Source organism: Rhipicephalus microplus, unplaced genomic scaffold (genome assembly GCF_043290135.1).
Source record: "Rhipicephalus microplus isolate Deutch F79 unplaced genomic scaffold, USDA_Rmic scaffold_108, whole genome shotgun sequence".
Classification (NCBI taxonomy): Eukaryota; Metazoa; Arthropoda; class Arachnida; order Ixodida; family Ixodidae; genus Rhipicephalus; species Rhipicephalus microplus.
In genome coordinates, this window is record NW_027464680.1 from 133,925 (window position 1) to 159,688 (window position 25,764).

Here is a 25,764-nt window from a genome sequence, read left to right on the forward strand (position 1 = left end):
GAGCATTTGGGTATTTGGTCGTAAGTTCGGCTAAAATACCATTAAGCTGGCGCGCGAAATCCGGGCTACTTTTGGGAGGCCTATAACAAACACCTAATAGTACGGAATGTGGTACGGAACGAAAAAGCAACCACAATATTTCTAGGTCGGAATCAATGTTTATAAGGGAGCATGAAAGTTGTTCGTTAGTAGCAATCAGGACGCCGCCGCCCCGGGGGCCGGGACGATCTTTTCGAAAAAGATTGAAGTGAGGCAAGTCGGTCAAAATTTCGCTGTCGGTGACGTCAGAGGTCAACCACGTTTCAGTTAGTATAAGTAGGCTGCTGTTAGATGAAGATACAAGGTCGGACACGTGGTCGCGTTTGGAAAGATAGCTACGTATGTTGGTGAAAATGACCGAAAAAGAAAGATTGGCTTTGTGACCAAAGACGGGACAATTAGAAGATCTGGGGCGTGAAGGCAACTGCTACGAGCTTTCTTCTACATTTTCAGTTGCCTCGTTAAATACGTACCGTTTGGAGCCCATAAAAAGGGTCTTATACCGTAAAAGGAAGGGACCCGATTTTACTTTAGCAAACGCCAGTAGGTGCTTCCGTGCGTTCCGGACCCGATGCGAGAAATCCTCCCCGATGCTAAAATCTGTATGTTTAAGCTGGGGGCCCTTAGCAAGGACGGCTTCCTTGGTTTTGAAGGATGTAAACTGCACTATAATAGGCCGACACCGGCCTTGCGAGTGGCGGCCAAGACGGTGGGCACGCTCGACATCCTTGGATTCGACAGTTATTTTTAGGTGGTCCCTACAAAACCCAGTAATACGCTCCTCAGACTGCGCATACGTTTCGGATGGCTTGTCGTCCGCTAGGCCGTAAAACAACAAGTTGTTTCGTCTGGAACGATTCTCCGCGTCGTCCAGTCGAGCCTCCAGTACAGAGACCTGGGTAGCTGTCTGGGAGGTGGCGGTGGCCATGGCGTCAAGATCGGATCGGAGTGTATCGACACTACTGTAGTGGGATTCTAGACTGTCGATTCTCTTGCCAAGTTCAGAAATGGCTTTATCAGTGGTAGAGAGCTGGCTTTTTAGGATTTGTACGTCGCTAATGAGCTGGGATTGACCGGAAGACAAGCTTTTTAGTTCAGTCATTATTTGTTCAAGGGTGGTCGGACCAGGGTTAGTTTCAATATCTCCACCCAACAGCAACAGCAGAGAAAACACAATGTTCATACAATCAGAAATAATATTTGCAAAAAAATATTTTGTAAGTACTAGGTGTCGAGATACGCGTACTCTTTATCATGCAGCACAATCGTAGCTTGGCTAACAGAGTCATGTCCCCTCTTTCGGATGTGGTAAGATTCCACTGTCTCACGTATTAGCTGACCCTTGTGTCGAAATAATATTTTGGTTTCTTTAAACACAGGATAACATCCGCACTTTCTGCAGTGATCTGTAAGATGACTGTTGCCTGATGCCTTAACAGATGCGCGATGTTCTCTAAGGCGGTCGTTCACGCATCTTCCTGACGCCTATGTGGACTTGTCCACAAGAAAAAGGTGTCATATGTACTACTCCCTTTTGCGCAATTCACGGACATGTTTCTGTGTTTTACAGAGCAAGTTTTCGACTGAACCTGCGACCTTCGAACAACGTTTTCGATGCTCTACCACTGAGCTACCACGGCGGCTATCCTCCCAGCGACTTTATTGGGTATATATGTGAATTTAAACGTGGGAGTGTCAATCAGCGCCCTCAGTAGCAATGGCGGCGAGTGTGGCACTCTATGAGCCTGTGTGGCGTCACGTAGCGCATGAACTTAAGAGCTGGCAGCTGACCAATAGTCCCTCGTATACAACCTAAGGCACCAAGTCTGCCAGTACGAGACCCCCGTTAATGAGCAAGGGAAAGAAGTGTACACTTAAGGGCTCGCTTTTCCTTGTTTTGACTCAATGTTAATGAGACCTAACAGACAATAATGCCAAGGAAAGTATAGGGGAAGTTATTAGACCGCATTGTAATGTGTGAAAAAAGAAACGTGGGTGAAAAGATATATATATATATATATATATATATATATATATATATATATATATATATATATATATATATATATATATATATATATATATATATATATATATATATATATATAGTCAAGAAATAACATGGATGAAGGTTCTGAAAGCACAATGGAATATCCCACTAAGGCACTGGCTACGGCTTTGCTAGATAAGGATAACGAAAAAAAAACGCTGGTGTTAAAGAGATGACAATGTTTGGTTAACCATGTAGTCAACCACATTGTTTACCGAATGTCAATTTTTAACGCAATGGCGTTGAAGAGCTTGTGTCACTGGATTTCTGGTGTCGGCGGCGTTGGTTGTGAACGAAAATTCGGCGCTGTCCGAGAGCGACAATTCGGGATTGAAATAACTAAACTAGAAAAAAAAATGTTCGGTCTCGGTGAGAGTCGAACTCCGGCCTTCGGCGTTGCAAAGCGGGTCGTGTACGTGCGTGTTCTATCACGAAGCAACGACAGTGCTCGAAAAGCATTCGTAAAAAAAAAAAACGCCGTAAAGATATCATGTAGTGGGAATAGTCTCCTTTCTAGACTTGTTTTTTTCAGGGCTGCAACCTGAAGTTCTAACCTTGAAGTGGACAAGTCGACTTATCGAAACGTCGGCTCAAGCAGATAAGCCTCGTGTAAAGTTTTTTTTTTTCTTTCTTCATCGCCAGCGCACAGTGAGGCATTTATAAACCACGCAACGAAAGCGTTTTCGTTTGTGGGTTATGCGTGCCTGACTCTTTCCTTGTTCATGAAGCGCGTCCACAAATACAACTCGGTACTCCTACTCCCGAAGCATTCCTTACGGCTGTTCACGTGGGAGGGTTTTTTTTTTTTTTTTTGCTTGTTGCGTTTTATGATCAAGAGTGGTCCGTTCATACTTGATGTGTGAACTTAAATGTTCACGTGGGTGATAGTCAGTATTGAACTGTGCGTGTATATTCATTTGAAAAATTGAGTTGTGAGTTCAGCGCTGTAGTGTGTATCCCTATCTTTTTTTTGTCCGGGTCGTTCTTGTGCTGTTTCTGCGATCGACCCGCCTCGTCGAACGATTGTGACATTATAGTGTGTTTGTTTCCTCTTCCCTCCCGCTCTCCTTCTTTCTCTTTGTCATCCCTATTCCTTTACTTTTCTGTCTCCCATTTTCTCTTTCCCAGTGCAGGGTGGCAAACCAGATACCTGCTTTCTGGTTAACCTCCCTGCCTTTCTTCGTACCATACCTCTCTCTCTCTCTCTCTCTCTCTCTCTCTCTCTCTCTCTCCAAAATGTTCAAGTATTCTTTAGTGCGCGCTGTTCTCTTTTTTTTTTTCGTGATCTTGATGAGCTACCAGACTGGACATATTTTATTGAAAGGAACGCTGAAAAAAAAACGAGAAGAAGCGATAAGTTCAGCAGTATATGTACGCTCAAAGCCCCGTGTTTGCCTTTGATGCGAATAGGTTGATTATCGTATTAGTAGGGGTGATGAAGTGACCGTGTTATGAGTAGACATGGACGGATGGATTAAGGTGCTATTTTTGTTCGTTTGTTTCTGCTGCGCCGGTAGACGGCGATGTCGTAGTGCGTTCGCACCTGTCTCCGCGCAACAGGTGTGCCGTGTCCGCTTGCAAGAGCCCTGCAGGTGATGCCATACGCAAAAGATCCCCGGATTAGTTCTGTTTTCCGCAGTCCGTACTGACATATATAACTTTCCAATGCACCGCTACGCGTGCGTGACGGCTGGTGTGTTGTATCCACTCCAATGTACTCCGCGTTTCTTTTCCCGAAGAGTAACCAAAAAGTTACGCAAAGTGGGTGTTCGTCCGGAAAGGATATTTTGTGAAAAGTAAGATTGTCAGGTGCTCGGGACTAATGTACGTAACCGAAAATGTTAGACCCACTTGTAGTTGATTAGGTAATATTTATTTGCAACCTTCATAAATAATTTATTACGGAGCATATTGAAATTAACCGCTGTTCATGTTTTCGTATTGTCTTCTTTTAACAGTTTGAAAAATTCGCTGAATATGTGAACCTACTAGTCCAGTAATACGTCCTGCTTATATATCTCTTAGCCGGTGTAACTTGGCTCATGTGCTGCTGATCGTGACCAAGCCAGATCAAGTTTTGTCACAGTGATTGACTAGCTTCCGATGCTTGCGTAAAGGATTCAGTCGCGATCAAGAAAGTCTATACTGATCGACCTACGTCGCGCTCAAATGTGACCGCATGACAACGGTGTGTGGATGAATTCTGTTTTGTCTAAAAAATAACAAACACTGGCTGTATTTTGTTGTGAAGTGTGTGCCATCGAGTCGCTGGCGGCGCGTAGTGATAGAGTGTATGACCGCTAGTGAGACCTATTTAATACCGTTTAATTAAGTACTTTCAGACGATTTCTTACGCAATTAAGAATAGCATTGACCGCTTTTTCTCGCGTATAACATTACCCTACATACAACTCTCGCCAGCTGCTATAAAGCGCGGGAAAATATAATCATAAATTCCCCCGTATGATTGTAAAGCCGCGTTATTTGCAATACTATCTAGCCGTGCAGTGAAGCCGACTTGCTCATTAAGGTTTCTATGTAATTTGCAATCCGACATTAGCTCGGTACATTCTGTATATTTCGTGCGGTTATTACACGAGAAAATGCGGTGGCAGTCGTGTGCTTCGGTGATCTCACTTTTCTTGTTACAAACCCGTGGGGGTTTCTTAGTTTCACTGTAAGTGACCTTCCTGCGCGTTTAAAGGGGCCCTACAACACTTTTTGAGCATGATCAGAAAACGCTGCCAATCGGTAGCAGAGGCTCCCGACAACACGCGGGCCAAATATTATAGCGCAACACGTGGCCTGCAATTCACAACAAATTATCAAAGTCAGCTGAAAATTGCTTTCTCTTCTCTCGACATATCGCGGAATAAGCCCAAGAATCAGTCGTAGTAAGCCCATCTATCAGCCATTGGCTGATTTGAACATGGCGCGCTCGCTCGTTACAGAGATCGCCGTGGGAGGCCGCTACTTGTGCACGCATGCGCGCGCAATCACACCGAAAAACCGTGCATTCGAAAAAAAAAAAAGAAGAAAAAGAAAGAAGTGCTCAAAGCCACGAGGCGCGCGTGATGTTTTTCTGTGGCCCTGCCATCCCTCCCTGCTTAGCTTCCAGCGCTTTCGTCGGGACGAGAGAAGAGAGAATGCAATTGCAGCATGCGACAAACCTTTGTAACTCCACTCGCACTGGACGGATTCTTGAATTTTTTGCGGCGTTCAATTCGTTAAGCAGTAAGCTCTTCCAGTGAATTCATTTCTTGGTTACTTGAAAGAAGTGTTTCAGGGCCCCTTTAAGTCTGACAGCAAACTGGCTCCCAGGCCGTTGACGACGTGTTGTGATGTGTACTCGCAGCGTGTTATATAAACACTCTGCTCAGTGCAACAGGTCACAAAGTAGCTCCTTTAAGGATCAGTACTGCTGTGACGTGATGCGCTAAGTGCCAGGTGCCTGTGTGGATCGTCATTGGCGCTGCGGTTAAAAAAACAACAATGAAAGAGGAATAGAAGACAACACGGTCTGACCTTCGCAAGCAGCTGCACAGGGCAGCGCATGGAGACCGCAAGAGTGTCGCGATGTTAATTAAAACAAATTAAACAAGCGAACGCGAAAAGCAGCCTTTCATGGTGGCGAAATTACCGGGGATGAAGCGCTCAAAATCTGATCTGTTCTGCTCAGACCTGTGCGTAACGAGTAACACCCAAATTTATTTTAATAGGTTTTGAATTTTGGCTGGTTAATTAGTTATTTGATAAGATTTTTTGCAAAGACAACACTCCGTACGTAGCGCTCTCTCGCAAGCCACGCTTTTCACGAGTGCATGGCCGTGTCCTAAAAGCTCAGTAAACGTGTGGTCATCTGGCAACATGCTTAGGCGTTGCCAAGTGACCACACACGTCGTCCTAATTCAAGAGATGCCGACAAGGAAATTTCCCGTTGTTTTTCTGCGTCAAATAGAAAAAAAAAGTCTTGAAGAGTCTACTGAAAAACTTCAGTAAACTCTGAAAAAAATTCTGCATGTACGTTTTTAAAAGCCAGTAGTGGCCTCTACTGTACCCTGACGTCACGGCCCGGTATGAGCTTTCCGTCCGGTCTAGTGGCTAAGGTACTCGGATGCTGACCGGCAGGTCGCGGGTTCAAATCCCGGCTGCGGCGGCTGCATTTCCGATGGAGGCGGAAATGCTGTAGGCCCGTGTGCTCAGATTTGGGTGCACGTTAAAGAACCCCCAGGTGGTCAAAATTTCCGGAGTCCTCCACTACGGCGTCTCTCATAATCATATGGTGGTTTTGGGACGTTAAACCCCACAAACCAATCAATCAATCAATGAGCTTTCCGTCCCGTGATCGTGGAAGGTACGGGACGTTTCTACGGCCACTCCGTTGGGTGATTCCTCTGGTGACGCACAAACGGCCATTTCGAACGTTTTTTGGTGGCGCTATAAAGGGGACATTTCGCATGTTCTGGTACCTGACGTCATCGCAACTAGCCATACTGGTTCGTGAAAGTCGCCAAAATCGTCCCTTTAGTCTGATGTCACGCTGGTGTCGACGTCAGTAGGTGCACCATGCGAACATTGACCTTTAATGTCGAAATGAAATGTTGGCATTCGCTGAGCTTCGCATCGGAGAGATTCGGGTTACGTAGTAAACTCGGCTTCTAAAATCGGTCGGAAGATTCCTTTCGGTCAAACGTCTCGTATGGATTCGTGAGCGCGATATGTCTCAAATTCGCTACACAACGGAAACGTAACGGGTGGGCAACGCGCCCGGGCACCTTGACGCGATGTGCTCTAATTAACCGCTACGTACAGCGGGTATCCATGTCTCTCTTGCGCAAGAGAGTGACGAAATAGCGCCGACCCCCGTCGTCGGTGGTGAACCGCGACGCGGGCTTCGCCGCCCTGCCTGCCTGTGCGCGGAGAAGCCACATTTCCGGGAGCGTTTGTTTCCTCGAGTGCGTTCGTACGCCGTGTTGTAGCTGCAGCGTTGCTGTACTTCGTTGGCTGCCGGAGCCCGCTGTCACTGTACACGTTGCTAAAACGTTCCAGTGGCTTCACCCGGAGCCCAGTACGTAGTTTGCTTAATTTGTGTTTCCGCTGTTTCTTGCGTTAAGGGCAAACGCCAAATCTGGTTAAAACTTCCGTGCACTGTTTGCCGTTTCATCTGCTTTGTATTGTTGGTTGCCCGTTGCATAAAAGGAGATGTTTTTACATCGTAACTATTTTTACATTAAATAACTGTTTTCCTTGGGAAGACAGTAATGTTGGATGGTTGTATTGCGTGGTTTGAAATTAACATGTACTATATGCTATCTCGACGACATACCCCGACGCCTCCACCACTTATGAGGAACCGCTTTGTTCAGCTAGGCTCGAGCTAAATCACATTTGACGATGATATGCACTGATCACGGCGATGTACAAGTGATGATCGTATGTAAAGAAAATGAAGTGTCATTCACTTGTCGCACTCGGGATATGCCTATTTACACTAAGGAGCGACTTATCGAGTTTTTGGTACCTGTTTACAGCGTGTATACATATTAGTTATGGGCCTACCGGTCAAATGTTCATACCTACCTCTCCCTCGCTGCCCCCGTCCCATTTTTCTTCTCCGCGCCTCGCGCCTCTATTTATGGTTTAATTATATATATATATATATATATATATATATATATATATATATATATATATATAACGAAAACTAGAAGACAGGCTACGTTAGGGCTAGCTCTTTCGTCGACATTATTGAATGGTATTGAAAAATCACAAAACAAAAAAAGCTAGAAATAGCAAATGAATAAGAAACAAGAAAAAAATGATTTGAAGCTAGTACTGTGTACATGCACGGTATCTGCCTTGTAAAGAAGAATGCGCAAGCTCTGAGGGCAGAGTCCAATGCATGGAGCCCTGGTTCTCGGATGCTCACTGAGCTCCAGGTGATCTGCGCAGCCGTTTGTAAGGGTTCGTGAAACTCAGTGCTAAAGAAGGGAAAAAGGAAAAAAAATTGGGGGGGGGGGGGGGGACACCATATTCCATAACATCCCTCTCTTTTTTGTGTGCTTCACCGCATGACACATTTGCATTCAAAAGTAGCTAACTTGAGTTTCAGCTTTTTTATTGCATGGCTGTAAATCTTTCTTGGAGATTTTTGCTGCATGGCTCGCTTTTCAATGCATTTTTTGCGTACTGCAAACACTTTTAGCGTGTCTATCTTCCTATATATGTCTGGGTGTTCTCGTAATCACCTTCTGAACCTCGAGTAAACGAAATTTAGTATGGGAGGGTTAGATGGTTTGACGAATATGACTCGCTGGTCATGTCGTGAATGATGTCACAATCTCATCGGGTATGTTGTCAAAGCTTTTCCCCCAGACACGTGGTGCACATACCTGTATACCATGGGCGGGTACGTGCCACAAGTATGTGTGCATGTGCCAGACGTGATTTACAGTTTATATCAACCCCCCCCCCTCAAAAAAAAACGGCAAAAATAGACATTAGCATTTTTAACGCGAAATCGTTAAGGAAAAGCTGACATCGACATAGTTGACCGCATGAATGCAAAGGATAAATGTGAGCGTCCCAGCAGGAATCGAGCCGCAGCATTCTGGGAGCAATCGAGTATTCGACCACAGGGACACTCTGAGACCACGGTCTCTGAACTGTTTTCCAAATAGACCCTAATGATTTTTTTTGTGTGTGTGTGTGTGTGTGTGTGTGTGTGTGTGTGTGTGTGTGTGTGTGTGTGTGTGTGTGTGTGTGTGTGTGTGTGTGTGTGTGTGTGTGTGTGTGTGTGTGTGTGTGTGTGTGTGTGTGTGTGTGTGTGTGTGTGTGCGCGGGTGATGTGTGACAAGGAGAGAGAGAGAGAAGTCAATGAGATTAACCAGATTCTTGGATACGGTATGTTACTCTGTACTGGAGTTGGGCGATAAGGGGTCGAAAGAGAGAGAGAGATAAAAATAAACTAGAACAAAATGCGAACACACACACGGACACGCGAAAATGGTCCACTGAGAGTCGTTCAAGCAGGATAGTAATTCACAAGAAGCCCTTTAGCGTTTGCACAGTCTATTCTGTGACATTGAGTCTGGACGATAGCGTAGTATTCTTTCCTCTCACAGTGACTGGTCATCTAACCTGTTGAGTGTATTAGAAACTCCTTTGTATGCTACATTCCGGGCATTTTCTAATGTCGGTGAAACGTCAATTGTGGTTACAGTGCTGGCTATTTAATTTTATAAACATTACATATTTACTCCTATGACGCAGCTGTTACGTCGCGTTAACGCCACTTGTAGTTGAGCGTCATAAACTTAAGTTGGTTCATGTAGCAATACCCAGGGCTACCAGCCTCGCGAACACAAGCGCTACACATCAGCTCACCGTTTGTGGCGTTGCTGATACCCATGTCGCTGTTGGCATCGCTACGCAACTGCAAGCAACTAATTATATAAAACATATGCGACTATTCAACTTATCTCTGTGTGCACAACATTTGTACGCTTCTTTAGCGACACTTCGAAATGTTTCGCCCGATTAAAAAGTTGCAGCACAGTCACCTTCCATCCGCATGCTTTGCATAACATCGGTTCCCAAGGTACGTGGGATCAGAGGAATTGATCAGAGGATCCAGGCTTGCATATTTAAAGAGAAAGCATAGCTAGAAACAGGTGGAATGTTGCTGCCGATAGCACAACTTGTTCGCAAGCGGTTGAGATGAAATTTGCGTCCCACATAAGCAAGGTTATTCTTTATCAAGGAGAAGTAAAAGGCGCCTATCTCACGGCTGCGCATTGTGTTAGTTTATGACCACCCTCCCTCCCCCCGCCCTTTCTCTCAGTGCAAGGGGTCCTTCATATTAGCACCAGTCCACAAGGGGTCCCCCTCCAAAAAAATCCTTGACTGAGATCCACTGGCACAGGAGTTCACATATGTTACCGCTGACCCAGACCAGATAGCCGTTCACGATCACCAATCGTTAAGTGGGCCCGTGTTTTGCTTACGTCCTTTCTGTTCAGGAAAAAGAGGCTGAAATGATAGCCATCTGTACCCAGTCTTCTTCGCTCCTTTCAAGATCAGTACCAGGGCTTAGACAAAAAGAGCACAAGAAACGAAGCTGAATGGAGAAGCAACAAATGCCTCATCATTAGCCCATTCAGAGCTGTGGCAGCAAGTGCGGCACCACTGCGGCCTATCTTGTGCTAGCCCAGGTGCTCCATAAAGTGGAACGCAGCACTTTATTGTTAGTATTTCAGTTAGCGTATTCGTGTTCGCTGTGCCCACCGCGTTAACAAGTGTCTCTACGTCGTCCTAACGTACGCGGTGTCCCACATGAGGACATTCTTGAGTGCGCGAGTATGCTCGTTGTCGTACACGAGGTCTTGCACGCAAGGCACTCCTGTCATGCGGAAAAGCCTACTTTCAGCTATTTTCCTCTCGCGGCATGTTCGTTCGTTAGCTATGGTTGAGGATTGGGCAAGTTAGTTCGTGCTTATAAGAAGGAAAGACAGCGCAAAATTCAGACAGGACACAAAAGTAAGAAGGCGTGACAACAGTGCCGACTTAAAACTCATAGGCTTGGAATTGTTAGCATGCTCTTACGAATATTGCGCTGTTTCCCCTCTTATTCGCTGATTCGATCGTGTTAGTGTAGCGCGAAGACACGGGGACGTGCTAGATAGGCGCCATGGGTGTGAAGGGCTCAAAGCTCAGGGTGTGAACGGCTTATGTGTACAGTTACTAGATTGAGCGCCTCGTTCATCGGTTGGCTCTCCACAGCTGACGGTGGCTCTTATCTTTCGGAGGGGCCGCTGCTACTGCTACGAGTCTCTGATGTCCTTGTGGTGATGACGACAACGACGCCTGCAGGCACCGCTGTCCTTATCGGCCGCCTGCCTGTAGTATAATAAAGAGAGGTGATGATCGCTCTGGCGTCGTAGCGTCCCGGACGCGGCTCCTTGCGGAGATGTTTGCCGTCGCGCCTCGCTTCTTTTACGAGGTGGTGACGAACTCTTGTGGCTTGCCAGTCACGTGCGGTTTCGCGCGTTCGCGCCGTGTCGCGTGTTGCAGCAAGCTACAGGTGTGCCCTACGATACGCGGGTGAGGTGATTACGGGAGATAAGAGAGCCGGGTATTCATGTTCAGATTACTCCTACACTGCCTGTGCCACGAGAGGCCACCAAGCCCATATGAAGGCCGGTAAATGCGATAGAGATCTGAGGAAGCATTTCCAAAGATGTGTGCTTGTAGGAGCATGATAAAAACTCGTGTAAGATACCGACAGTTGAATTCAGAACCATCACTATCCGATGAACTTGTCTGAACTATATGCCAAATATGAACTACATCGAAATATTAACCATAAACAGAATATGCAGTCGTTTATATACAACCGAAGATCCGCTCATAGAAACGCGGCGCGTCTGCCCTTAACCTGTCGTGCCACCGGGTTTTCGCTCGTAAGTTTTTTTTTTTTTTTCTTGGCTCATGGAAATACTAAGCATGTTATAGGCGTAAGATTCGTCGTTACTGCATGAAACATCACGTTTCGCTTTGAAACAAAATTAGAATTTGCGGCGAAATTTATCAGGGCATTCGTGTTTCCGACCTGAGACCAACAATAGAAATGTGAGTATATATTGCCAAGTGAGCTGTCTGAATCATATACAACTCAAATTCTTAACGATTGTCCATTCTTGGAGCCCATGTGAGGCCCAAGGGAGGGACGGCTTTAAGCTCTCCCGTAGTTGAGTACTAAGTACTCCAAATCGTTAAACACTTTTTTCTAAACACACATATCATTAACTACCTTTTCTGAACTCATAGCTCCATTGACAGTGCGCTCATACGTTCTGTGCCAGGACGACTTCATCCGAGTTCGCGTAATTTTTGTCGACACGGCCTAATTGAGTTTGAGGCCCACGGGACGGCATTGTGCTGTCCCATTGTAGAGTACCAAACAAGTACTCTAAACGTTCACAACCTTTTCCAAACAAATGAGGAGGCTCTTTATTTCGGGACACCTATGACAGGCTTTGCGACAGCCTGGGCCCGCTGATCGAACGCTTGCCAGACGTCGCAAATAAAATGAGTACATGCATGTTTGGGTGATGCTGTCACGCAACTTCACTATGGAGGGACACCGATGACTATGCGCAGAGTTCACATATTAGATGCGAAGCAGCTCTTAGACTAGCCTGTGTAATGCTGTCCCTCTGCACGAACGCGCCGCCCGCCGCAGCTGTTGGCGCGGTGCCAAGTAGGTTGCGCCGCTGCTGCGCGTCGACGTCATTCTCTCCCTCGCTTGCCGCGCGCTCGCCGCGGCACCCGCAACACCTGCCGCGACCGCCGCTCGATACACCGGCGACTCATCGGTTCACGCGCAATAAATCTGACGCGCGCCTAACGTACGCGTTGAAACATGTCTGTACGTGTCACCTACAAGACGTACGCCAGCCATCGCTTCAAACTAATCTTCCAGCACTCACCGCAGCACCCGCGTTAGCGCCGTTGAACCCGTGATGCCACCCTTGTGCAACGCTGCTGCTTTGCATCCCATCATGGTCCTTTTCAGGAAGATGGTCCAAGTTTTTTTTTTTTCTTAGGTTGCAGCCGAGTGTAGAGATTCAGTGTAGCCACCATGCACGGTATATAGGAACTTCGTGTGAAGTCCGTGTCGTATACTCGGTCATCGAGCTTTCCATCACCTCTCTATAGCGCTCTTCGATATCCTTCTTCCGAGCACATGACGTTCTTCCTTTTCGCTGCGACAACCCGTTCATTAAGGGGGTTGTTACGAGGCTTCATTTACCCGAAAGGCAATGCTAAGGCTTTTCCAAAAGCTCCCGCACGCGTAGCGCGGTCGTAAAAACTAATCTTTATAATGCGCCATTACCTATGTATACGTCACTATATGGCGGCAGTACCAATGGTGTGTATCATCAGTGTGCGCCTTGTGATACCACGTTATTCTTTGTTTTTTTTTTATTGGTTATGTTAATCCGGCCAAGTGGTGCTCGGCCATCATACGCCCTAACAAAAGGGGTCAGCTTTGGGCCGTTTATAGAGAGCCCACAATGCGGCGGTCAGGCCTGCCTCTCCCAATCATTGAAAGAGGCAGGCCAAGACTCATTTGCAACGGCTAGTGGGGCGCAACTGAAAGAACTTGATGTACACTCCGCTGCAAACTGGAAGGCAAAACCAGAAATTGGCCTTGACACGGAGCTGTCAATGGTGCAATGGAATCCTACAGAGAAGAAGGCATTTTACATCGGTGCAAGAGCCTTCTACATCGCCTGTGCCAAGCACTTGATCTCGAGGCTTCCACTCGACAACAAGCTGTTGTTTCATTTAAGGTTTTTAAACCCAGCCATAGAAGGGAGTTCGACGACTCCTTCGCTGCGCTATGTGGCTAACTCTCTGCCCCAAGTCATCCCACCCTGCGATGTGTCATCACTCACCGATGAGTAGAACTCCCTGATCTGTGAAGCCAGTGACTGGGAATCGTCACCTAATGTAGTCACTCATTGGGTGAGCGTGTTCTCGCTACAGACGCCTGCTGGGCAGGCTAAGTACCCGAAGGTCACCAAGCTTGTGAAAGCAGTCTTGTCGCTACCTCACGGTAACGCAGTGACTGTGAACGAGGGTTTAGTGAAAACAAACAGACAGTGCACCATCGAAGCACATTGTCTATAGCAAGCATTTCTAGCCTTCGGCAAACCAAGGCCTTTATGAAAAGGTACAGTGGAGATGCTACAAAGGTGCCTCTCACCAGGGACATCCAAAGAAGTGTTGAAAAGTCCCACGAGGTGTACCGGGAGCGAATTGAACGAGAAAACGCTCCGACGTCCCAGAAGCGAAAGCATGAGGAGGAGGAGCTAAGTGAACACTGCGAGCGAAAGAAGCTGATCAACGAGAAGTCGAGCCTCCAAAACCGACTGTCGTCTCTCAAAGCTGTGCTTGCAAGTTCACAAGAGCTTATAAGTGAAGGTCTGGCTGCCAAAGACATGGACAAAGTGGAGAGTGGCAATGTTTTGCTGGGGGATGTGAACTCTAAACTGCCCTCTGTGCTTGAGCGAATCAAAGCAGTTGACTTGGCTCTTCAGTCTATGAAGGCAACCTGAATCCTTGTGAAAATGGTGTTTGTGTGCACATCTCATTACGTGGCTGTGTTGTGTTTTTGTGTTTAGCGGCAAGGTGCTGCAAGCCAATTGCCACCTGTGGTTCTTTTGGCACTGATGTTTACTCTTGTACATTGTCGTCGTGATCTATGTAAGTGGTGTTGCAGGAAAGTGCAATGGTTTGGTTCAGTACACATAAAGCTTTTCCCCCATGATGTTGTGCTTTCCATCTGTTTTCGACTGAAATTATTAGCTTGTCTAAGGCAACTACTGTTTCTAGTGTCTGCCCTTCTATTTTTATTTCCGGAAGTTCAGCGAAAAATTTTTTGGTTTATTGCACTCCTAAACAATTCTAGCCAATTCTATTTTTCTAGCAGTTTTTGGATTAGTTGCTAATAAAAGTGCGCTCAGCCGCATTATTTAAGGTCATCACTGCGCTCCAAAACTGCTCCGAAATAGCCCCTAAATTGCTCCAAACCTGCTCCAAAATGGGATTTTGCTGCTCCAAAGCTGCTCCAAAATAAGACTTTTGCTGCTCCCGTGCCTGCTCCAAAAAGCTAGACCCTGCTTCCACCCCTGCAATGTAACGGAAGCCCACTGCGTCCTCGTCTCTCAGGACTACAAATACAGTTCCATCATCTATCTATCGGTTACGCTCGCTTGGCAGCCGCTGTATTCTGTAGCGCTGTCAGTCACGAAGATGCGGGTTCGATTCCCGACCGCCGAGACAGCTTTTCGACGGGGACGAAGCTAAACATAAAACGCCGGTCTGCTAAAAAAAAAAAAAACTAGGGCAGGTGAAAATGCCCGACTTGGTCGAAAAAATCGGGAGGCCACTGATGTGGTTTCGACCGCTGAAAAAAAAAAAAACGAATTTTCGTTATCACAATCATCTGTATAGTTCTGTTAGCCGAGCAAACGAGTGCAGTGATATCGTTCTTGACAGACGGACGGTCGGTCTAATCTGATAAAATCGAAACTGACGCACACTCTTCTACGCACACACGCTTGGCGCTTCCGTGACTCCATTAGTATCGCTCGCAACCGTGTATATATACATTGCGCCTCGCGGGGCCGTTTTCTCGGCCCGGTCTTTAGGGAGTTTTAGTTTGTACGTATACTTCTTTACGTTACCGTGTTACCGGATACCGGATAGAATCTGCGCATGCGCGAGTCTTTACGGAACGTGAACATTTACGTAACGTAAACTACTCGCCGGATAGGCTTTACGTTCACGGCCCGGAGCAAGCCACCGAAAAAAAAAAAAAAATCTCCGATCCACCGGACCCCGCGCGGCCCCGTTTGTTAGTCGAGATCGTATGCACGCGGGGGGCGTCCCTGGTCGTACCACTTTTTTGGCCGCGTCGTTCGTGCATCGATCGATGGTGACATTTGCCCCGCGGCCTGGCTCTGCTGACGGCGTCGATAAAGTGTGACGACGAAGGCGAGCCAGCCACTTGCACTCACTGTCCGGTGGTCACTCACTCCGAAGGCGACCGAACTTTGTCCATATATAGAAAACGTCACCGAAACGACGTGACTCGACCGCCGCTTGCGTTCTGCCTATTTACATTCGTTTTTTATCGTTTTCGGTGGTTTTGCGTACCGTGTCGGTCCGTGTCATTACGGCCACCGCTCCTCTCGTCGGGCACCCAACGAACCCTGGTGTTTTTTCCTGGACAGTGCAGCAATATTGTCCGTCCTGTATATATATATATATATATATATATATATATATATATATATATATATATATATATATATATATATATATATATATATATATATCTTATGAGACCACGTCCGGTACGGCAGCAACCAGGTTATCCTTTTTTTAATCCAGACGCACGAGCCAGAGAGCCAGCCCGCGTGACATACGATGATGATCACTACAATGGTTTGGTCATACAGATGAAGATGAAGTACATAGTCAGCGCTCACAATATATATATATATATATATATATATATATATATATATATATATATATATATATATATATTTCTGAGGTCATATAGGAGCTACGCATTTTCACGCTGTGTACTGACCGTTGTCACTTGGCGCAAAATAACGAGAAAAAAAAGAGAAAAAGAGCAGAGGGAGCTCTAAGCATGCTCCTTTGTCTCTTTCCGTCATTTCTATTTGTTGTTGGTTTGTGCATATTGGTGGCGGTGATTTTATGGTCAGTACATTATATATAACGACTGGACCAACAGAAAGTACTCCTGACTATATTTACGCGTTTAATGCGATCGGCGCTTCAGCTGACGATGGATCGAACGATTGATTGCATGCGAAAGCGTGGTTTCGCTGATATTTCGAATTTTTCGTAGCTGCATATCATAGTGTACCGACTTAAATAACGTCCCAAAGACCCACGAGCGCTCGCCCGCAGTCGTGCACGTTTGGCAGAGCCTGACGAAATGACAACGTTGAAATTTGTAATCAAAGTTTGTCGGCTGCAGTGCACTTGGCGTCGAGTGATGTTCCTCTGCCAGCGTCACTCGAAGTCGCGTCATCGTTCACTTCTCAGTTTGTCCCGAAGTACGCCTATTTTCGTACCTTGTGGAGGTTGCATTTGGATGACACGTGTTCGTTTTGTTGTTGTTTTCTCCTTTTCGCTGGTTCCCGTGAATATTGCATCAACGAGCTTCTGCTGTACAGTTATGTAAGAAATGGCACCAAATACGTAGAACAGACTACAATAGTGTTTAAGAGGTGATCGGTTGGGGAAGGGGGGGGGGGATGGAATAGGACTGTGATGACTGATACACGGGGTTTAACGTCCCAAAACCACCGTATGATTATGAGAGACGCCGTAGTGGAGGGCTACGAAAATTTCGACCACCTGGGGTTCTTTAACGTGCACCCAAATCTGAGCACACGGGCCTACAACATTTCCGCCTCCATCGGAAATGCAGCCGCCGCAGCCGGGATTCGATCCCGTCACCTGCGGGTCAGCAGCCGAGTACCTTAGCCACTAGACCACCGCGACGGGGTGGAATAGGACTCTGTGCTAACTCCCAATCGCAGCTTATATGCAGTAATTGATGCTGCTCACTATTAATATTCTCACTCTGGCTTGTTCATCTTTCTCTATTCTTTTGTCAAAAAAACTATGTTTGATGTGTCTTTGGTGGAGTTGTACAAAAGTACAGCAAAAAAGAAAGAAATCGAAAAGTGCAAGTCATTCAAGAAAAATAAATATTCGCAGCAATGAAGACGTGGCCGTGTTCTTATCGTTATTCGCGACTTTAATGCATGGCATTGATTGGTACACTTCGCGACATCGTGTGGCGGCTGTCTCCTTGGCCTGTGACATGTTACTCGAGTGGGCATTCGCTCGTTGTTTAAAGTTGAGGAAGATGGCGTGGGGTCGCCGCAGTGAGCTAGTGCAGTTTCGTCATCATTGTCAGCCTGTGTTAGTCAACTGCTGGACGGAGGCATCTCACGCTGATATTTAATTTACCCCATCCCGTGCGTGCTAATTTCCTTTTATTCCCGCGAACTTCTTAGTTTCGTCCGAGTTTCTGCCTTCCTCAATGGCGTTTCCCATTTGTTGCTAGCAAATATATAACCTCTGCAGTTCACATACGATTTAATTAAAAACCGTGTTTTTTTTTTTTTTCACCCATGGCGGTAATTTTCTTTCGCTATTTCGTCCAGTGTTGTCAATCTTGATTACTCATGACGGTCGCGCAGCGTCCAGCTGAAAGTCGGCACGCGGGTCTGGTTGCTAGCGGAAACACCTGTTGGCGCGTGACCTCCGTGATTCTGGGTGGAGAGTAACCGAGGTCTCAGAGGTGATCGCGCGGTGTTTGTTTTGCTTGCAGCTCTCCATGACAGATGGCGCGACGTACTTTCGCGCTTTCCACCGCGTGTTTTTATCGGCTTTAGTTTGTTCTCGCGCGCGGTTTGTGCAGTCCGTCTTTCGATATTCCCTGCTTTTCTACGTGCTGCTCTTTCGGCGGAGTTGGTAGCCACCACGTGCGAAGGGAAACGAACCAACCAGATGTTACTCGGACCACGTACGCGCTTTCAGCGTGGCAGTTCCATCGCGGACGCCACGTGTTTCGGAAACTGGGATACGTCACCTTCATTCGGTATGCAGACAGCGTCTTCGCAAGCAAATGCGAACCGCTTATAGTATTGCTGAACCAGTTTTTTTTTTTTTTTTTCGCCCTCGAGGAGAAGACCGAAACGGAAAACTGCCCGCATCTCGGAGGATGCTCACTCTCGCTACAGTCTCGCGCCAACGGCACCAGGGGGCGGCACTTCACCTTCCTGCGTTACCGTTATCACCATCTCTTTGCTTACGCCGCCGCTCGTCGAGCAGTCAACGTTACACTTCCAGTACCACACCTGTGAAGAAAATCCGGAGGGGAAAGGGGCCGAGCACCTGCGGCGTTTTCTCGGAGCTGTCGTCTGCTACGGTGTAGCAAGATCCGCGGCAGACGACAGACGGGCGTTTGCACTGTGCGTGCAGGCTCCGTTCACGATCCGTTCTCGGAAGGCGGCCCGCTTTTATATAACATCGCGGCCAGAAAAAAAGCGGGTATCTTTAACCCACGTCGTTAACGCGATCATTCTCTCCCCGCCCTGCGCCTCGCCCCATAATCACAGAGCTTCGTGTGCTTCTGTGGTACCACTACGGTGTGTGTGAACCCAAGAAGTGTCGCTGACCGCTCGCCATGCCGCTGCCGCCTCCGGCGTGTTTGCTGGACGGCAGTGGCAGCTCTTCTGCAAAGCGAAGCGCGCGAGATCTGACCGCGGCTAGCTGACGACCTGCGTGTGTTTGTGCGGCGGTGGCGCGCCCCTGCGCTACGGAGTCACGGTGGCGGAGGAAACGGGTGGGCAGCGGCGGCGGCTCGTATCTTCGGAGGCCGCCGCCGGCTCTCGCTCATCATCGGCGGCGCAGCAGTGGCGAGTGGACAACGGCAGCGTCGACGACGACGCTAGCTCGGTGTACGGCGACTCGACCGTGGACTTGAGCAGCGACGCGAGGGCACTGCTGGGCGCGATGGTCACCTCCACGTACAAGCTGCAGCACGAGAGCATCGCGCTCGAGATGAAGAGCCGGGAAGAAATTGCCGGGAAGGAGCAGAAGCAGACGACATCCGGGTCTTCCGGCAGGAAGCAGACGACGAAAAAGCGGAAGGCGTCGAAAATTGGTAAATAGCAGACGACACACGTCCTCGTGGTGGTGCGTGCGTTTGTATGTGGGCAACACGGGCGTAGTTTTTATTATATTTTGGCGGTTGCCGGCCGTGGTGTTCTAGTGGCTATGGTGCTCGACTGCTGACCCTGAAGGTCGCGGGATCGAATCCCAGGCACGGCGACCGCATTTTCGATGGAAACGAAAATGCTCCAGGCCGTCTAGCTGTGCGTTAAGAAACGCCAGATGGCAAAAATTTCCGGAGCCCTCCACGACAGCGTCCCGCATATAAGCATATCGCATATTCGGAAATTATAACCTCAACAAAATTGGCGGACGTTACGTGGGGAAGTCACTGTCACAAACCTTTTGATGTGTAGAATTTTTTTCTACTTGTATTTTGTCTCCTTTAGTAAATTCCGAGACTTAAGTGCGATTCTCGTGTGAGGACATGCTTCCCATTTGACGCAGTAACTACGAACCGCCTCACCGTGTATAAATAGCTCGGATTGGTCCGTCGGGGATTCGGACTGCAAGCGCAGTCAAGAACTACTGAAGCTGTAGCAAGAAACCGATCTGGCGGTGCAATCCCTGCGTCCCTTACTTGCTGCATTTAACCAATCGGGTCTACCTAGCGTCGCCGTTTTAATGTGATCGTTGTGAATTTAGCGACATTGAAGAGAAGCGCATCGTGTCTAAGCTTGTTTGGTTCTCTCATCGTCACGTGACAGCTAGGGGATATAGACTTTGTAGTGTGTGTTTGACCTTTGGGAACGAATTTTGACGAGGCCGAGCCACGTGACATTTATATTTAAGATTCGATGCAAAGTCTGGTTCATACGCACGTCGCGTATTTATTTTGTTTTTTCCCGTGCGATGCACACGACGGACTAGGATATGTTTTCTTTACACGTCGCCTGCGCACGCGTTCGCTTACAGCTGTGATCGAACGGTGTTTTCGTAATCGTTTGCTGACACGAATATTGCGATCGTGGTGTTTTTTTTCTTCTTTCGTTTGATTCGAGCAACATGCGACCGCCTAGATTTGCGGCCAAACTGTCCCGTAAGCAAGAAATTGGGACTTTAAAAAAAAATGTAGCGGGAAAGTTATTCCGAGTCGTGTATTTATTTAGACACGGGGGGTTAAACTTTAACGTTAAACTTAAACACTACAATTCTGACACCCCTCGTGCCCCGCCGCGGTGGTCTAGTGGCTAAGGTACTCGGCTGCTGACCCGCAGGGCGCGGGTTCGAATCCCGGCTGCGGCGGCTGCATTTCCGATGGAGGCGGAAATGTTGTAGGCCCGTGTATTCAGATTTGGGTGCACGTTAAAGAACCCCAGGTGGTCGAAATTTCCGGAGCCCTCCACTACGGCGTCTCTCATAATCATCAGTGGTTTTGGGACGTTAAACCCCACTTATCAATCAATCAATCAATCAATCAATCAATCAATCAATCAATCAATCTGAGGCCCCTCGTTCCGCGTGTACGAAAGCGAAAGCTTCGCGTGGATTCAGAAATTAAGTTGAAGCGATGACGTGTTTTTCATTACGTTCTGCCTACAAACCTTTTTGCGGGTGGCTGTCTGAGCGCCGCCATAGTCTCTCTGGCCTGCACGAAATACCCTCCACCCCCCACCCCCCCCAATCCCCCCAAAAAAGAAAAGAATGCTCTGCCGGAAGCTGCAGCTTTTGTATTCCGCGCGCAGCCCAGCATGGTGGTGTTTTTTTTTTTTTTTCCTCTGTGAAAAGGGATACAGTCTCAGTAGTATTGCTTTTTGGATGTAGAAACGAAAAAGAAGAGGGGAAGGGGTCAAAAATTCCTAAAGTGTAACGTCGGTTGTCCTCGGCTGACACTATTGTTACGAAGTCGCATAACCGGAACTCTGCACCTCGAGCGATGATGAAGAGGGTCTGACACTGTTAGGTATGCGAGGTCGGCTGATCGCAAGGGAGCAGCCTCCGTCAGCGTCGTCCAACGTCGTCCAACCACGTCTATAAGAATTAAATGGTTAAGCACAGCTCGATAACTGTACTGTCGCTTCAGAATGCATATACATGCATGACAATGGAGATAGCAAGAAAACGAAGTTTTGAAATTAGACGTTTCAACAATATAAATTCTCCCTTTGCTCAAGTTGATGAAGTGTGTGTGTGTGTGTGTGTGTGTGTGTGTGTGTGTGTGTGTGTGTGTGTGTGTGTGTGTGTGTGTGTGTGTGTGTGTGTGTGTGTGTGTGTGTGTGTGTGTGTGTGTGTGTGAAAGAGAGAGAGAGAGAGGCGCGGCTAAGGTGTGAAGGTAACGTGTGTGTATCTGTGAAGGGGTGTAGGTGAGTGTAAGGGAAAACTTCGTTTATATACGCGTTGCAGCTTGCTGTTTTTTTTTTTTTTTTGTCGCGGTAGCTTGCCGTTGACGCCGCATTGACGTTACCCGCTGCGCGATATACTTGCTGTAATCAGATGTTGTGAAATCACTAACTCGCTCCAAACCACTGTCCTTGTTGCTTTGTTGGTCGCGCCAGGTACTTAGATGTCCTCGATTGGGATAAGGCGGGACCTATAGAGTGCTAGGTGGTGTTTGACAAGGACGCCTCTATCTCTGGTGCGTTATTTCGCGATTCGTGGTGAGAGAAAGGTAAGATTTGTGCACGCGTGTTTTTTAGGGAGCAGAAGAGGGTGCCAGAGCTGTCTTGCAAGTGCCAGCTGTGTAGCGCTTATTGCTCGTCAAGTGTGCCGATAGATTGATTTGTTTTTGTTTTTTTGTCAATTATGAAACACCTATCTGAATAGTCGATGCTTCTAACAACAATTTTCGGCTGCCTTTCGATGGGAGTGAAAAGTAGACAAAAAATGACAAAAAATCGCGCGTGTGTTAAGGTGCCCGTAATAGAACACCGTGTGTTTACGAATAAATCGGGAGTGTCCCACCACTGCGATGCACCTCATTGTAATCTCGTGCTTCTGGAACGTAAAATCCCGGCTTTTTTTTTTTTCAAGGCCAGGGCTGAGACCCCTCACAAATCAACTGCGCTGCACATTACTAATAGTTATTCTTCTTTTTTTTTTTTTTTTGCTCCAGTGTCTTTCGCCCGTCACTCTTCCGCTTTACAGTCGGCTCCCGCATAAGAAAAGTGCTGAAAACTTTTTTATATCTTAATTCGGAGCTTAGTTCCGGATTCGCGGACGTCATCTTGACGTCAGAGCACGGAGCGGGTTAAATGTGGCGGCATTGTGTTCTATAGGTACAGTCTAAGAAAAAAATAAGAGTGTGCGTCATTCTTTTTTTTTCGGTGAGTCCTGACGTGGCTCGCGTATGACTCTCTTTAAAAAAGATTCGTTAACTCTCATCTGACTCTCACGACTCTCCGAAGAAAGTTTAATGATCTACTAAGAAAGTTCAGGTGTTTATTCACAGGGAGTCATTATATACAAGGCAATTCAGGACCGATGTAAAGAAGCCGAACGTTTTTCGTTTTTCTTGTCAGACTCTAGTGTGAGCAAACACAATCGGAATGCGAGATTCTCGAGTTTATACGGTCTTTTGATTGTATAGATCTCAAATGCCATGCCTGTACCTCAAATGCCATGCCTGCACTCCCTGTAAAGTAGTTTGCGCCTCGTGGCGCACGTGTTTCGCGCATATATAGGCCGCATTTCGGGTTCACAGCTACCGAGCGGTAGGTGGCGTGGTGCCCGCGAGCGTTTGTTATCGCTACCACCACCATCATCATGGTTAGTGCGTAGCGCCGGCAGTGACACCTGGCGGAAGGCCTGGGTGGCGGCGCCCCGAGATACGAGCGGTCCTCTTTGGCGGGTGGCGGTTGCCACGAACGGTTGTCTAGCGTGGGTTTTCGGTGCGCGGCACCGCGGGTTGCGCGCCGGGTTTCTGGAGCGCTCCACTACGGCGTCTCTTATAATGATACCGTGGGTTTTGGGCGTGAAACCATAGATAATATTACCACCTTCCCTGCCAGCCAGAGTTATGTCGAATGCTTGTTATCTTGAATCCTGTATGTGTGTTATACTTCGCGCGCTGTGGATCACCGGAACTCATTTTCCCGCTCTGCTAACAGTCCGTGCATCCGACGAGTCGCGCCAACGGCCTTTGTTCCGCACAGTCGACGCCTCTTTGGGGTTTTTTTGTTGTTTTTTTTTTTTTCATACGACCTCCGAGGTCTTGCGCGCGAACTCTTATCTCCCTCGGTGGCTCTCGCGAAAGCAGCTTTTCTAGCGACATAACGAGCGACTTTACCACGTGCCAACCTGTACGCGTACACCTCGAACTGCGCATGCGCTGTTACACGCCAAGCCAGAGTGTTCACGTCCGACTGCAAAGCTGCTGTTATAGAAAAGATTACCCGGCGTCAGTAAGGGGCAGAATTTTCGTTGCATGGACGGGGGGACATCAATCTATCGGAACAGGGGCCGGTCATGTTGAACATTGCATTGAGAAAGACGATAATATTTGGGGTTTCGCGTACCGAAATGACGATATGATCATGACAGACGCTGAAGTGGAGGGTTCCGGGAATTTCGACAATCTGATCTTCTTCGACGTGTGCTGACAGCGCACTGTATCCGGCCTCTACCGTTTGACCTCCGTCGAAATGTCACCGCTGTGGCCGGACCTTTCATTAAGGCAGAGGTTCGGAGGAAGATGGAGGCATAAAGTAACGAAAAAATGTTGTTAAACAAGAAATATTGCTAGAGCCAAAGCTTTAGACCAGTGGACTTGTCTCTTTCAGGGCAGCCACTGCTGCCCCGCCGCGGTATAGTCTAGCGGCTAAGGTACTCGGCTACTGACCCGCAGGTCGCGGGTTCAAATCACGGCTGCGGCGGCTGCATTTCCGATGAAGGCGGGAATGCTGTAGGGCCGTCTGCTCAGATTTAGGTGCACGTTAAAGAACCCTATAGGTGGTCGAAATTTCCGGAGCCCTCCACTACGGAAATTTCTCTCATAATCATATAGTGGTTTTGGACGTTTAACCCCCCACATATCAATCAATACGGCGCGCTTCGTAATCACGTCCTGGTTTCGGCACGCGAAACCCCAGATATTATTGCTATAGCTTTTTCAGATTTACCCCCGTATTCACAAACGCTACTCGACTCGAATTTCACCCTTCACTTCACAGAGTGGAGCACTGCGCCACCACTCGGCTGAAAATGACGCTGCGCTACTCGAGAACCCCAGAAGGCTATCGCTGCTACGCAGTGACTTGCCGTACCTAGAGATGGCGCTTCCATCGGTTTTTCTCAAGTGAAGGCGAAGTGTTGAGTGAAAGGAGGTTCTAAAATACGGGGGGTTAATCTGGCGTTGAAACAGTGCGCTGTGCGGGCTTTCCAGCATCGTAATTCGTGGGACAAAAGGTCGTATAAACGCCTAAGTTCCTGCGCACCCGATGCGTTCTTCCGACGAATTGATCTGTAGTATTTACTCCGAGCACTTGATCAGATTAGGCCGTATTCAATGCCCTCACAATTCGAAATTTCGTCACTCTGCTTATCTTTTGCCGGTAGTATATCGCGTTGCCTCTTCCCAGACACGCGTATTGTTGTCTTTAAATAGCTCTCGTGTTATCTATTTCCACGTATTACGCTCGTAATGTCGAAGTATAATCTTGTCCGACAATGGCTTGGGCTCTCAAAAGGACACCACGAGGAGGAGGAAGAATGGAATTTATCGACGAACAAGTTTAGGCGGCGGAAAATAATTTTTCTTCTCGCATTAGTAAATGACTATTTCACAATTTTAAGCTCACCACTCTTACCGCGAGAAAACGCGTGAAAGCAAAATCTGCGTGGTGGCGCCACCTTGCAAGTTTCTGCACCTAACACCGCGACGTCATAGATTTTGATGGCGTCTGCTTTGTGCTACGTTGTTCCAATTGGTATAAGTGAAATGCAGTGTTCTCTATAAGGGGACCGTGAACGTAGCATACCAAGTTTGGGGGGAATTTCGTGGAGCCAATCTTGTCGAAATACGAAAGATGCACTTTGAAATCCGCGACGCCATGCGTGGAGTATTGCCGCGAAATTTAAACGTGATACTTTGGCCTTGATTTTTCCTCTATGATCAACGATATTCGTTTTCTCAGAGTACACGTTATCCATATAAATCAATTCATTGTTTTATTTTTGTGTCCCTTTGAACACGCCGAGCATACTGCAACCCCACTGGAGCGCTCGGTGACCCGATCCTTGTATAAGAGGGCAAACTTGTGCGACGAGGGGATCGTGTATGGCGAAAATATAGCCCCGCCGCGTAGGTCTAGTGGCTAAGGTACTCGGCTGCTGATCCGCAGGTCGCGGGTTCGAATCCCGGTTGCGGCGGCTGCATTTCCGATGGAGGCGGAAATGTTGTAGGCCCGTGTGCTCAGATTTGGGTGCACGTTAAAGAA

At 47.6% G+C, this 25,764-nt stretch overlaps 1 protein-coding gene across 2 annotated transcripts in view; it reads left to right on the plus strand.

Moving 5' to 3' along the window:
- The window catches only part of LOC119161628 (polyamine-transporting ATPase 13A3-like), a 157,132-nt gene that overhangs the window by 13,455 nt on the left and 117,913 nt on the right, over positions 1-25,764 (plus strand). Inside the window, exon 1 of one of the 2 annotated variants that reach the window (XM_075885290.1) lies at positions 18,422-19,382. The exons of the other annotated variant lie outside the window; for it this stretch is intronic. Within the exon in view, the coding sequence (XP_075741405.1) occupies positions 19,232-19,382 (151 nt within the window). The 5' untranslated portion in view covers positions 18,422-19,231. Of the gene's footprint in view, positions 1-18,421; positions 19,383-25,764 lie in introns of those variants that run through there. 2 annotated transcript variants of the gene reach the window in all.